We start from the raw sequence: 15,347 nt of genomic DNA on the forward strand, positions 1-15,347 counted from the left end.
AGTCTAAACAATAAGAATTGTACTTAGGAATAGAAAAGCGAGGAAACAAAGGAAAACATCGAAACCAATCAACACTTATGAAGATGATGGCCACCTTTTGTCCTATAAAAACGGGAAAAAAATGTGATTCAGATCACAAAACTAAAATGTGTATAATGATGGGTCGAACTGTACTGAAGCATCAATGCCTTATGACAAACATTGAGACCTTATTTTTAAAGGGGAGCTGCACTTTTTTGGAATTTTTCCGATTGTTCACAATCATTATGAAAGAAGTTACGACGGATGGATTTTTTTAAATATTAAATTAATGCGATCAAAAGTCAGCTTACAATGGAGTCTATGGAAGTTGCTCTATTCTGCCTATAAAGCCCTTAAAAAAACACTCAAACACCTCCATTAAGGTTGTATATACATGATGTAAGTATATACAGTATGTAGTATAGTAACGGGCACATTTAAAATAACATTTAAAGGAGAACTGCACTTGTTTTGGATTGTTGCCTATCATTCACAATCATTATGAAAGACATGACGACGGATTCATTTTTTTAATGCATTCTAAATATTAAAAGAACTTAAATAAAAGTCCACTTACAGTGGAGCCAATGGGAGGTCCTCTATTCCACCCGTAAAATCCAATAAATAACCATTGAAAAAGCGCCAACAATACTCAATTTACATTTTGTGACTTGAATATTAACCAAGTATTAGTGATATTGTTATTACAAACGCTGACGCAGACAAACTATGTATAGCGGCAACGTGATCACTTCCTGTGTGTCCCTATGTTTACATCGAGTGGTCTGCTGTTTCCTCGCTTCCCTGCTCCCTGTAAGTTTATTGCATCTCACCTGGAAAGTTGGGACACTTTGACAAACATTTAGCACCCAAAACTGGCAAAAACGACACAAAAAGACGCTTGGTTCCCCCCACCCCTACACCCCGTTTCTTTGCGAGGATTATGAGTCATTCTTCATCTAAACGGGAATATAAAAAGATTCTCACAGTCGTCTGGGCGGTATAGCTCCGTTGGTAGCGTGGCCGTGCCAGCAACTTGAGGGTTCCAGGTTCAATCCCCGCTTCTGCCATCCTAGTCACTGCCATTGTGTCCTTGGGCAAGACACTTTACCCACCTGCTCCCAGTTCCACCCACACTGGTTTAAAAATGTAACTTAGATATTGAGTTTCACAATGTAAAGCGCTTTTAGTCACCAGAGAAAAGCGCTATATAAACATAATTCACTTCACTTCATCCTAATGACAGCAGAGCTTGTACAGTAAGTGATGTTTTATTATGTTTGTTGGCTCTCATGAAGTCTGCAGTGAGTAATAATCAGTGATGATGTTTAAAAAAAAAAAAAAAGCGACCGTTGTCATGCGTTTTTTTAAATTAATGCGCTGTGTATGCTTAAAATGATCAAAATACGTAAAAATGTAATGTCATTATAAATGTGCCTATTACTACATTACATATATACTTACATCATGTATTAAAAACCCTAATGGAGGTGTTTCAATGTTTTTTTTAGGGGCTCTGTAGAAAGAATTGAACGGCTCCCATAGGCTCCATTGTAAGCAAACTTTTTTTTAAAAGTGCAGTTTCCCTTTAATATTTACGTATTTTGCTCCTTTTAAGCATACACGGTGCATTAATTTCCAAAACTTAGTCACTGCAGACTTAATGAGAGCCAACAAACATAATAAAAAATCACTTACTTTACAAGGTCTGCTGTCATTAGTATGCCGACTGATAGAATATTGTTATATTCCCATTTAAATGAAGAATGACTCATAATCCTCGCAAGAAAAGGGCAGTGAAACCAAGCGTCTTTTCATGTCGCCATATTCGCGTCTAAATTGGCTGTCAAAGTAGGGCTTATAATAACAATATCTCTAAAACTTGGTTAATATTCAAGTCACAGCATGTAATTGGAGTATTGTTGGCGCCTTTTGGATGTTTTTTAATTGGCTTTTATGGGCGGAATAGAGGACCTCCCATTAGCTCCGCTGTAAGCAGACGTTTATTTACGCGTTAGAATGCATTTGAAGAAATCCATCCGTCGTCATGTCTTTCATAATGATTGTGAAAGGATGGGTGAAAAAAAAAAAAAAAAGTGCAGTTCCACTTTTAAAGGTGGCTAGAATTGAAGATTAACCATTTTCAGGATCAGACTAATTGGCCAAGAATGTTTAACGCACAAGGAATTTGACTTGGTAGACCGTGCTCTCTTTGTTCATCTCCAACAAGGTTCAAACGATAGCAATAGCAGCGCTGGGAGTGCCTTTGCGAACCGAGCCGTCTAAAGTTCGGACCAATCTCTAAAATGGTCGGCCACCTCTCATGCTTTTGTGCACCTTGCCTGTCCCGCCTTGGCGGCGCTCCAAATGGAAAGTTAACTAAAAGCAGAGATAATAATACATGCATCTGTATGCCTAAATAACAAACAGGGTGAGATCGTTGTTTTAACCTTCGAGCAAAAACCAAGGCCAACGCTCATTTTTTCTAAGGCGTTCTATTCTGCTGAAATGAGAGAAAATATTCCTCTAATATACATGAGATGTGATACCATACCTGCCAACTACTCCGGTTTTCCCGTAATTAGTACGGTTTTCATGAACCTATTCCGGGTTACGGTTGCAGTGATAAAAAAATACGGTTTTTCATTAATTAAAAAAAAAAAAAATTTCAAAGTTTTATTCACGAAATCGCGTAACAACAATGACAATCGACACTGCTTCCCGTAACTTCCTATCGAGCCATTCCGAATGCCATGCGCGAGGCTATTTATAGCACCGCTGCCAAGCACGAGGCACCAGTTGCCATTGTTTCCAAACCAGCGAACGATCATGGAATCAGCCGGAGAAAAATCGCAAACGAGTCTTAAACCGAAAAGAAAACTGCAGTCATTCCGTGAAGAATATTCAAAAGCCTATCCGGGAATAATTATCCCTTCCAAAAAGGGTGAAAACTACGCGAATTGCACCTTGTACAGACAAGATTTTTCGATCGGACACGGAGGAATTAGCCATGTAAAAGACCACGTTGGGACAAAAAAACACAAGTCTAATGCCGTTGCTAGCGATACAAGTGGAAAACTTTCAACGTTTTTCGGATTTTAGCCACAAAAAGGTAATGACACCAATGTTATCTATTGGAATTGTTTAGTACTGTTATACTGTTAAAAGTGTTTATACTATTTATGCTTTCAAGTCCAAGTTGAAGAAATCTTGTTAAATGTTGACAGCATAACTACCAAAATACAGAAGTATGTCCTTAATATTTTTGCAGTGCTATTTCTGTTGAAAAGTTCAAATGATTACATTAGAGATGTGATGTGCCACTTTTCAAGTGTCTGATGGCTTCAATTAATTTTCATTAATTTTTCATATTTTGAATTCTTTTGAAAGGCTTACAAAAAAACTACATTTGAATTGTAATTCCATGCTATTGACAGGACTATTCATTTTAGTGAAGTTAGCTTACCATGTTTACAGTATGATAATTGTGATAGAAATGTGAATTTTAGGCACAGAATATTTTTTACAATTGAACAAGGCAGTAGATTATACAAGCTTGGACAGAAAGTTAATAATGACACCAATGGAATTGTTTAGTACTGTTTTACCATTTGTTTACTGTAAAAAGTGTTTATACTTTCAATGAACAAATTGAAGTCTTGTGAAAGGTTGACAGGATAACTGGCATTAACTGTCAAAATAATTTCAAACTATTGAAGTTAGCTTACAGAATAAACATGTCAATCAACCCATATGATTTTTGCTGTAATATTTTTGTTTTGAAAAGTCACTGTGACTGATAGAAAAGTGATGGTTTTAGCAACATTTTAACCTGTCTGAATGCTAATAATCATTTTGCGTCGGGGGGCGAAGCTGAACCCCCCACCAGGACTTTGTCCTGGACCTACCGGGGCCTGCGGCCCCTGGACCCTGGCTACTAGGTTTTTCTGATTTCAAAAGTTGGCAGGTATGTGATACTTTGTGGACTGGATGCAAAAGCAAAGTTTCTTACCTGCTTTTGTGTCTTTGGGATACCCTAAATCCCCAAAATATGCGAAATTTAACCATGGAGATACAGTAATTATGAAGCAATCTTACCTTCTTCCAAACTTGCTTCAAACGAACCGTTTGGAATTTGAGACTTAAGTGACGTACTTGGCCTAAGGTGTGTCAGAGGATATCTCCGATAGAGGTTAGGGCTGGGCGATGTGGCTGAAAACCATCATGATACAAATATCGATAATTATTGATATTTTTTATGACCCATCAAAAATAAGGACCAGGAGAGTGTCTTTGTTCATGCAACCAACCTTGGTTTGCAACTTCCGGTTTCTTCCGACCAAAAAAAATCTATATATATTAATCGAACATTTTATTGAACGCATTTTTCATTGATATCGATTATGTGTCTATCGCAATATACAGTACAGGCCAAAAGTTTGGACACACCTCCTCATTCAATGCCTTTTCTTTATTTCCATGACTATTTACATTGTAGATTGTCACTGAAGGCATCAAAACTTGTGGAGTTATGTACTTAACAAAAAAAGGTGAAATAACTGAAAACATGTTTTATATTCTAGTTTCTTTAAAATAGCCACCCTTTGCTCTGATTATGTTTTCGCACACTCTTGGCATTCTCTCGATGAGCTTCAAGAGGTAGTCACCTGAAATGGTTTTCCCTTCACAGGTGTGCTTGAAGCTCATCGAGAGAATGCTAAGTAAGAGCAGTAATCAGAGCAAAGGGTGGCTATTTTGAAGAAACTAGAATACAAAACATGTTTTCAGTTATTTTACCTTTTTTTGTTAAGTACATAGAGGTTTACCCGAAGAGCTTTGCGCGAGTCGGACATTTTTATTCGGTTGTAGTCAATAAGCGCCGCCTTTTTCCTCTATCTTCTTGTTGTGGGGCAGACTGGCTCGTACGTGCACATGCATCCTGCGATGCTGCCATTTCTCATATAAATTTGCCTACAGTTCTAACATATATCTCTCAGTAGACTCAATATGGAAGTGCTAAAATCTACAACATGTCTGACGGGGAGAATAAACAGTTGAAGTGGAGGCACGTAAATAAGACCACCCACAAAACGACACAACCTGAAGAGACTTGAAGATGGTCTTTAAAACATAATCTGTGCAACATTTTGGCCAAAGAACCATTGTCACATGTTATGTAGACCACAGGGAAGTGTTTTAAATGTAGAAAAATATGACCTATTTAAGAAAAAAAAATGTGTGACCGATACAGCTGCTGTCATTTTTTTTTAAACATTTGTTTTTTGATTTTCAGACACATAATTGTTAACAAGTGGTCAAACATACATCAAATGTACTGTTTTTCATCCAACAAGTAAAGTAAAAAATAATAATAATTTAAATAAAAAATGAAATAGAATAAAATGATAATAATAAATAAAGTCGAGTGTGAAGCGACTGGGATGGGAATCAGCACCTCCAAGTCCGAGTCCATGGTTCTCGCCGGGAAAAGGGTGGAGTGCCATCTCCGGGTTGGGGAGAAGACCCTGCCCCAAGTGGAGGAGTTCAAGTACCTAGGAGTCTTGTTCACGGGTGGGGGAAGAGTGGATCGTAATGTGGACGCTGTATCGATCCGTTGTGGTGAAGAAGGAGCTGAGCCGGAAGGCAAAGCTCTCAATTTACCGGTCGATCTATGTTCCCATCCTCACCTATGGTCATGAGCTTTGGGTTATGACCGAAAGGACAAGATCACGGGTACAAGCGGCCGAAATGAGTTTCCTCGCCGGGTGGCGGGGCTCTCCCTTAGAGATAGGGTGAGAAGCTCTGTCATCCAGAGGGAGCTCAAAGTAAAGCCGCTGCTCCTCCACATCTAGAGGAGCCAGATGAGGTGGTTTGGGCATCTGGTCAGGATGCCACCCGAACGCCTCCCTAGGGAGGTGTTTAGGGCACGTCCAACCGGTAGGAGACCACGGGGAAGACCCAGGACACGTTGGGAAGACTATGTCTCCCGGCTGGCCTGGGAACGCCTCGGGATCCCCCGGTAGGAGCTGGACGAAGTGGCTGGGGAGAGGAGGGTCTGGGCTTCCCTGCTTAGGCTGCTGCCCCCGCGACCTGACCTCGGATAAGCGGAAGAAGATGGATGGATGGATAATAAATAAAGTAAAAAACCAATGCCAGAAGTCAACATAAAACCACAGACGGCTGCATTCCTAAATGACAGCTGCTGTGTCATTTAAATGTGAAGCGCCAAACTGTGTTTTATCAGCAAGCGCTCACGAAAGAAACTTAGAGATTTGAAGAAGTTGGAGGAACGGCGTGCCGCGTTTCACCTCAGTTTTCATTGTAATCAGCGATCTCAATCAGGGGTGTCAAACCTAAGGCCCGCGAGCTGATGATTTTTCCGTCAACAGTCGGGGGCGGGCGGGGGCTCTATCTGCTGGATTTAAAAAAAATCACTGCATTTGACTAGCAGATAAAATGAATAGTTCACAAATCCATCCATCCATCCATTTTCTACCGCTTGTCCTTTTCGGGGTCGCCGGGGGTGCTGGAGCCTATCTCAGCTGCATTCGGGCGGAAGGCGGAGTACACCCTGGACAAGTCGCCACCTCATCGCAGGGCCAACACAGATAGACAGACAACATTCACACTCACATTCACACACTAGGGCCAATTTAGTGTTGCCAATCAACCTATCCCCAGGTGCATGTTTTTGGAGGTGGGAGGAAGCTGGAGTACCCGGAGGGAACCCACGCAGTCACGGGGAGAACATGCAAACTCCACACAGAAAGATCCCGAGCCCGGGATTGAACTCAGGACCTTCGTATTGTGAGGCACATGCACTAACCCCTTTTCCACCGTGCTGCCCTAGTTCGCAAATGTAATAATTTTTTGTAAAACCAACAGCTGTGCAGAAAGGGTTATGAAACATGCAACTCTAACCAATGAATTCTGTGTCATTGTGAGGTTTGTTTGGCCTCGAGTGCTCAGAAATGAATTAGTGTGAAAGCCCATCTCTCACAATAACAACATGTTTTGTGTTGGGAAACAATCATCCCAGCTTTGTTTGGCTGATTAATTAGTGAAACGATCCCGCTGACCAACATCTGTGGGACTAATTACTCACCGGCGTGGATCTGTGTCTTTGTAGATCATGAAGAACGTGAAACCTGGACAGAAAGAATACGAAATGGAAAGGTCAGTTGTTTTTTGTTATTGCAAAAATGATAATAATAATGCAAACTATTGTTCTCGGGCCACATTTAGTCACACTAAATAATACGAAGATGAAAATGTGTTTTTGTTCTGCTAATTAGTGTTTGCTCCTTTTCAGCCTGTTCCAGCACTACTGCTACACCAAAGGAGGGATGCGCCACACCTCGTACACGTGCATCTGCGGAACGTGAGCTTTTCTGACCACATGAACGCCACGCAACTCCGACCTGTTGTCGCTTCCAAACTTCATTAGCACGGCGGTTACGCGTGAACGCTCGCCGATCGCGCGTCGGCCATGCGTAGTCAAGGCCGTGTGTTATGAGTTTTTCTTCGGGATTAGTGGGTATTAGCTAGTTTTGTGTTTACATAAGGCTTTGGGAGTAATTAATGACCTGGGCCATGTCCCGAAAAAAGAACCAGTCTTGACTTTGTTACGCTAATTGAGAAAGTTCTGTTGCTCCACTTCATTGCCTTCATCTGCGCTTAAAACCTTGCAGTATTGTCACACTAAATATGTTTTCCACCATTTCAGTGGAACTATTCTCGAGTTGTGCGTATCCTGATTTTCACTGTGGCAATAAACTTACATAGAAAATGTTTTCTTTGTTTTGCAGTGGTTAACTTCATTTTACACTTGAATGACAATAACATTGAAAAGATCATATTTTACATCTTTATATGCTTAAATGATAACAATGTTAAGATAAGATTTTACATATTTATATCAAAGGGGCACTGCACTTTTTTGGAATTTTGCCTATCATGAGGTTTTTAATTTTTTTTGCATTCTAACATAAAAATTGTCTCGTTCTAGGTGGCGAGCAATGCAGCTAATAGAAGCAATTCATTCTACCTCTTAATGCATTCAAAAACCGTCACCAATACCTAATTTACGTTCCGTAACCTGTATAATAACCAAGCTGTAGCAACAAGAGCGAACACTGAGGAACTATTTTTCTAGCGTAGTAACACATCGGCTTGCTTTGGTATTAGCCGTAAAAGTTAACTATGGCAAGAGATAAGGTAGCTTCTACGTCAGCACAAAACGGGTTTGAGTTTGTAATGCACAACTCAATGCGATAAGACACCAATCTGTACTAGGATCCAGTTTTTTTAAAAACTGGATCTGGATCGGCATTTTCCCTTGCCGATACGCATTTTTTGGCAAATATCGGCGGCCGATTCGATCCAAATATCGGATCGGGACATCCCTAATCTGTACTGACTGAAAAACATGAACAATCATATTACACTACAGTATTTGTAAAGTATTAGCCCACATATCATGTTTTCTTTGTACACAGCGAGCCAGACAGTGTATGTACTGTAGTTGTACTAACACACATGACGTGCTGCGTGTATCATGATCAATATGAAGTGTGACTCACTCGATAGACAGTTGTCTGTTTGGTCCTGTTTGTTTGTTTCTGATTTATTTGGCTAAGCACTCCATTTATGTCAAAATAGCTTGTCTCCAAATTCCACATTTGCAGCTTCGAGTCGCTTTCACTTCACTCTTATCGGCTTCCGTCTGCTCCAATGTTTCAACCTCTTCTTTGTGCTCGCTTCTCTAAGCAGCAGTTCATCCTCAGTATATTCAGCCTCAAAAAGATAAGGTTGTGAATCCTCATTTGTCCAAAAAAAAGTTGTCTTTGTCGTCTGTTACCAAGTTTGCCACGATTACAACAAACACAAGCGTTTTGTAAGAACACATTGTCGGACGTGCGCTGCTATGGAAACGGAATCAATGCGCGAAAGAAGTTAGTGATTAAAATGATCAAAATAAGGTAAATATTGTGCATATTACATATTGTTATGAACTTCTTTGTAACGACATTATACAGACTTGCAGTGTGTAAAAAAAAGGTTGATGGAGGGTTTTGAAGTTGTTTTAGAGGGCTTTGAAGGCTACAATTAGCCGCCTCTTTCAAGCGTTTATCATCTTTAAAATCCAAATAAAAAGTGTTCCTATCTCTCATGATTGTGAACGATAGGCAAAATTCCCAAAAAGTGAAGTTCCCCTTTAACAATGGTTCACATCTTTTTACACTTGAATGACAAGAATGTTAAAAATGAAAAATCTTTATATATTTACAATAGTTAACTTTGTTTTACACTTGAATAACAAGAATGTGAAATAGATGATATTTTACATTTTTATACTCAGAATAGTTAACTTATTTTTACACTTGAATGACAATGTTAAAAATATTCATTTGTATGTCTTTATATTAGCAATGGTTAACTTCTTTTTACACTTTAATGACAATGTTAAAATACGAGATTTTACATTTTCATTTTAAGAGTAGGGCTGTCAAAAAAGTCGAGTTGACTCATTTGATTAATCACCACAAATTATCGCAATAATTGTGTGTAGTTGCAGATTAATATCGCAAAGTTTTTGTTTTGTTTTTTTATAATTTTTTACAGTAAATAATTTTGAGCTCCTTTCCCTTAACATTGAATGGTTACCTAAAAGGTGACGTGGGTTTAATATAAGGTCAGTGATCATGTCAATCCGTACGCATACATAATTTCACAATAAAATCAACCCGACAGGATTTTAGATCATACTTTTACCAGGTTTTGAGCAAATACATTATGTACAGTCGAGTAAAACATTTCAAAAATGTTTGCGTATGACATTCTGACGATGAAATTGCATTTGTGTCAAAATATTAGGGTCTTTTTTATGTTCATTTAAATTATGTGAGCAAGTAATTCACTGTGGTTAATGACGATTAATCCATATTCAAAAGTGTGATTAAAATTCTAACCTGTGTGATGTTGGCCCTCCTCATTATTACAATGTCAGAATAGCATGGCCATTCTTTTGTGCTGCAACAAATTGTATTTGTGCCGTTAAGTTATTCTAAAATACATTTTCTGACTACGGCCCCCCACTTTGTCAAAATGTTCCCCATACTTATCCCATTTGTTTGCGCTAAGTGTGGGTTGCAAAAAAACTTGTGTCTAACTTTTATAGTTTTTATGTCATGGGGCTGGTTATGAATAATAACACATTGATAACGTAAAAACAATAAAAAGTTATTAACATACAAACAATAATAGATCAAAAATGTTTGCATCACAAACGTTTGGGAAGATTTTGACAAGGCTGAATGACGTCACTCATTAGAATAACTTAAAAGCTGCAACTTGTACTGCAAGAGTTCGTTTGAATCATAAATAACTGTAGTAAAAGTGCAGTTATCATGAACTCTAAAGCAAATATTAGTTGAATTGTTGTTCATAAAGTAACATGGGGTTTTTGCTTCCTTGTAGTTACGACACTGTACCATAAACATACAGTATTGTTCATTAACATCTCTTGACTGTCTCAATGTCATCTGGTGACGTTTCAATGTTTAACCACCAGGGGTCACAATGCCTCTGTTCTTCACTACGGCCATGCTGGAGCTCCAAACGACAAAACCATCATGGATGGCGACATGTGGTGAGTTTGCAGTTATTATTTTAATGATTTTTTTAATCCATACAGTAAACACGTAGAACTGAGGGTAGTTTGTGGTTATGTAACTTATTTTTGCACTTATAAAACTCTTCCAGTCTGTTCGACATGGGCGGCGAGTACTACTGCTACTCGTCAGACATCACCTGCTCCTTCCCCGCCAACGGCAAGTTCACCGCCGATCAGAGGGCCATCTACGAGGCGGTCCTCAAGTCCTCCAGGACTGTCATGGCTGCCATCAAACCAGGTGATCTTTTGTTACGAACCCACTCGTTATGACAATCTACAATATTGTAAATATGTACTGTTCACTAGGGGTGCACCAAAAAGTGGCTGTCTTGAGTTTGAGGTGAGGCCTTTAATCCCAGGAACACCATGCCTACCGCCAAGCATGGTGGTGGTAGTATTATGCTCTGGGCCTGTTTTGCTGCCAATGGAACTGGTGCTTTAATGGGACAATAAAATTACCTTCAAATTCTTCAGGACAACTTAAAATCATCAGCCCGGTGGTTGGGTCTTGGGCGCAGTTGGGTGTTCCAACAGGACACACGTCAAAAGTGGTCAAGGAATGGCTAAATCAGGCTAGAATTAAGGTTTTAGAATGGCCTTCCCAAAGTCCTGACTTAAACGCGTGGACAATGCTGAAGAAACAAGGCCATGTCAGAAAACCAACAAATTTAGCTGAACTGCACCAATTTTGTCAAGAGGAGTGGTCAAAAATTCTACCAGAAGCTTGCCAGAAGCTTGTGGATGGCTACCAAAAGCGCCTTATTGCAGTGAAACTTGCCAAGGGACATGTAAGCAAATATTAACATTGCTGTATGTATACTTTTGACCCAGCACATTTGGTCACATTTTCAGTAGACCCATAATAAATTCATAAAAGAACCAAACTTCATGAATGTGTTTTGTGACCAACAAGTATGTGCTCCAATCACTCTATCACAAAAAATAAGAGTTGTAGAAATTATTGGAAACTCAAGACAGCCATGACATTACGTTCTTTACAAGTATATGTAAACTTTTGACCACGACTGTGTGTGTGTGTGTGTGTGTATATATATATATATATATATATATATATATATATATATATATATTTTTTTTTTTTTTTTTATTTTTTTTTTTTTTGATAAGAATTTATTTTAAAAAAATACTTTCTTTTAGGCCATCTCCATGCAACTACAAGGTGCTTTTCTAACCTGTAACCTGTTTTTAAAAAGTTTTAATATAATTATTATATAAAAAAATACATTGCAAGAATCAATAATCGATTCTGAATCTAATTGTTGCCCCAGGAATCGGAATCGGATCGAATCGTTCGGTGCCCAAAGATTCACACCCCTACTATTTACCTGCAGGTGTCAAGTGGACCGAAATGCACCGCCTGGCTGACCGGGTCCACCTGGAGGAGCTGGTGAAGATGGGCCTCCTGAAGGGCACCGTGGACGACATGATGAAGGTCCACATGGGCTCCGTCTTCATGCCCCATGGACTGGGACACCTGCTGGGCATCGACGTGCACGACGTGGGCGGCTACCCGGAGGTGAGTCGACGTGGACGCGGAGAAGACGAGGGTGGGGGCGTGCGGTAACCTCTACGTCCGCCGCAGGGGGTGGAGCGGATCAACGAACCCGGGCTGAGGAGCCTTCGGATGGGCCGCCTGGTTCAGGAGCGCATGGTGCTGACTGTGGAGCCTGGGATCTACTTCATCAACCACCTGCTGGATCAGGCCCTGGCTGACCCGGCGCAGAGCTGCTTCATCGACAACCAAGTGCTGGCTCGCTTCCGAGGCTTTGGTGGGGTGAGTCCATCTTTGTCTTCACTACCGCCTCCTTTTACCCTGCAAAATAGACTCATCAGAACCTGCCAACGCATCCATACTCAGATCATTATATGACGTCATCATGTAGACTAACAATACTGTTTATAAGAAGTCATCAGGTGTTACCCTTACGGAAGGGCACCCAATCCGGTACTTTCTTAGGACCGACCGAATCCTGCCAGTCCTACCGGGCAGCGATTTACATAAAATTCCAGGTTACCGCACCTGTTTGTGCGTGACGTCACGCCCGGCTGCCGACTCACTTCGGCATTTGGCAATCACTTCAGCAGCACTGAGAGCAGACTCAGTGCAATTTTGGCAATGTTGAAAATGTTCAATGCCAAAAAAGAAATTGACTCAAAAAACGCTGCAACAGAAGTAAAGTAAGGTTCCACTTATCTATATAAAAAAAAATAAAATTAAAAAATAAAAAAAGCGCAAACTTGATGCGAATATACGTTGGCTTTGCTTTTGCCATGCCACTTAACTTTTTAATTTCAACACCTCCAAATTTGTTAATGAAAACTACAACTAAGCTGATGTGTAATGAGTGCAATTCTTACAGTATTAACACGTTTTAGGGCACAACAGACAGCAAACACTGACCTGACCAACACACCATCAACTGTACACTACGGCAGGCTTGGGCAATTATTTTTACTCGGGGGGCCAAATTTAGAGAAAAAAAATGTGTCTTGGGGCCGGTATATCTGATTTTTAGGAACACTAATAGAAAATCTCACAATAATGTCTGATTGAACGCTAAAAACGTTAAGACAGACCTCCTTAAAAAACGGAATGGAATTTTAGTTTTTTTTTTACTGAATGAGACACCCAGAATGTACCGTATTTTTCGGAGTATACGTCGCTCCGGAGTATAAGTCGCACCGGCCGAAAATGCATAATAAAGAAGGGAAAAAACATATATAAGTCGCACTGGAGTATAAGTCGCATTTTTGGGGGGAAATGTATTTGATAAAACCCAACACCAAGAATAGACATTTGAAAGGCAAGTTAAAATAAATAAAGAATAGTGAACAACAGGCTGAATAAGTGTACGTTATATGAGGCATAAATAACCAACTGGTATGTTAACGTAACATATTATGGTAAGAGTCATTCAAATAACTGTAACATATAGAACATGCTATACGTTTACCAAACAATCTGTCACTCCTAATCGCTAAATCCCATGAAATCTTATACGTCTAGTCTCTTATGTGAATGAGATCAATAATATTATTTGATATTTTACGGTAATGTGTTAATAATTTCACACATAAGTCGCTCCTGAGTATAAGAAAAAAACTGCGACTTATAGTCCGAAAAATACGGTACATGGAAATAAAGAATGTGGGATTTACAAAATTAACTATGAACGATAAAACACTGAATATTGACAACATATGAACGTCAAACCCCTTCTCGATCGACATATTTTACTATCAAGCGAAACGCAACAAAAATGTAACAAACACAGCGAAATATGAACGCGAAGGGTAAAAAAAAAAAACTCACCTACAATCTGATACATCACTAAGCTTTAGAACTTTGCTGTAAAAATCTCCTTCTGCGTCTGTCCCTGACACCCACATTTCAGGCTGACACTCTGTGGAAACGCTCCCCGCCCACACTGCTTGGTGCCTCGTCTGAGCTGCTGTGACTTAGATGACCATAGTAACTAGTATATCATGCAAAAGCGCAGATTCCAACCATTGAAATACTTTGTATAGTTCAAGACTTACGCTCATTTGAAAACATCACTGCACATCATAATGGCATTTTAAAGATCTAAAAAAATTTTTTGGGAAAGTCCGGCGGGCCCGATTGAAAAGCGAAACGGGCCCCGGGCCTTAATTTGTCCAGGTCCGCACTACGGCCATCTCACTGGACTTGCAACTGCAACTTAGTTTCACACTTGCAAACGAGTGTGATAATGAAACAAGATACAACAACTGGACAGCAGTTTTAATCAGCTCATGTTTTAATTTTGCTATAAAAATGAGATTTTACTATCAGAAACAAAAAGGACAAGCGGTAGAAAATGGATGGATGAAATTAATATTTATCAACAAACACCGAAAATTCGTACCAGAATCGACTCCCAGGTGTCAGGAATCAGTGCCGTATTGGTTCAAATGTGAACGGTACCCCACCCCATGTTACCTTCCATTACAGCTCTACTTCTAACACTGCTTTGATCGTGGGCCCCTTTCATCAATCCCGCAGGTTCGCATTGAGGACGACATCGCCGTCACCGCCACCGGCATCGAGCTTCTGACCTGCGTCCCGAGGACGGTGGACGAGATCGAGGCCTTCATGAGCGAGTCGGACAAAACGTTCAGTCCGGTCGTGAGCAGTGTGAAGTTCTGAGTGGCGTCTGGAATGATCAAGATTGACAAATGGGACAACGCAGAATAAACACATTTTCATTTCAGTATCCTGATCCAATATTGATATCGGTCCGATATCAGCAAGTAAAAAATCGGATTATATCGGCTTGTTGCTTGTATATCAACCAGTTAACATCTAAATGTCCTCCAAAAAGCACACATCGTTGGTCTTTTCTTCTATTTTAGTCATTACAAAATGGAAACACGCTAGGCTATAGGCTACTAGGAGCTAGCAGCTACACAACAGCTAAGCACTCAAGCTCGACATACGTAATAAGTGTCCCTAATTGAATAATATTGCAGTCTTAAACACCACGTGTCAATATAAACAAATATCAAATAATAATAGTTGCATATTACTTACATATACAAAGTCTCCAAGGCAGAAATGTAATTAACTTAGTGAATTATTGTGGCCACTAGGTGTCAGCAAAAAAAACAA

General features: G+C 39.8%; 1 protein-coding gene across 1 annotated transcript in view; it reads left to right on the forward strand.

The window, feature by feature from the left end:
* The window catches only part of pepd (peptidase D), a 55,264-nt gene extending 39,917 nt beyond the window's left edge, over positions 1-15,347 (forward strand). The window contains exons 9-15 of the mRNA XM_061964582.1: positions 7,151-7,197; positions 7,334-7,402; positions 10,595-10,672; positions 10,786-10,934; positions 12,049-12,233; positions 12,300-12,491; positions 14,742-15,347. Coding sequence (XP_061820566.1) covers positions 7,151-7,197; positions 7,334-7,402; positions 10,595-10,672; positions 10,786-10,934; positions 12,049-12,233; positions 12,300-12,491; positions 14,742-14,885 — 864 coding nt within the window. The 3' untranslated portion in view covers positions 14,886-15,347. The remainder of the gene's footprint in view (positions 1-7,150; positions 7,198-7,333; positions 7,403-10,594; positions 10,673-10,785; positions 10,935-12,048; positions 12,234-12,299; positions 12,492-14,741) is intronic.

Source organism: Nerophis lumbriciformis, linkage group LG06, assembly GCF_033978685.3.
Source record: "Nerophis lumbriciformis linkage group LG06, RoL_Nlum_v2.1, whole genome shotgun sequence".
NCBI classification, from domain to species: Eukaryota; Metazoa; Chordata; class Actinopteri; order Syngnathiformes; family Syngnathidae; genus Nerophis; species Nerophis lumbriciformis.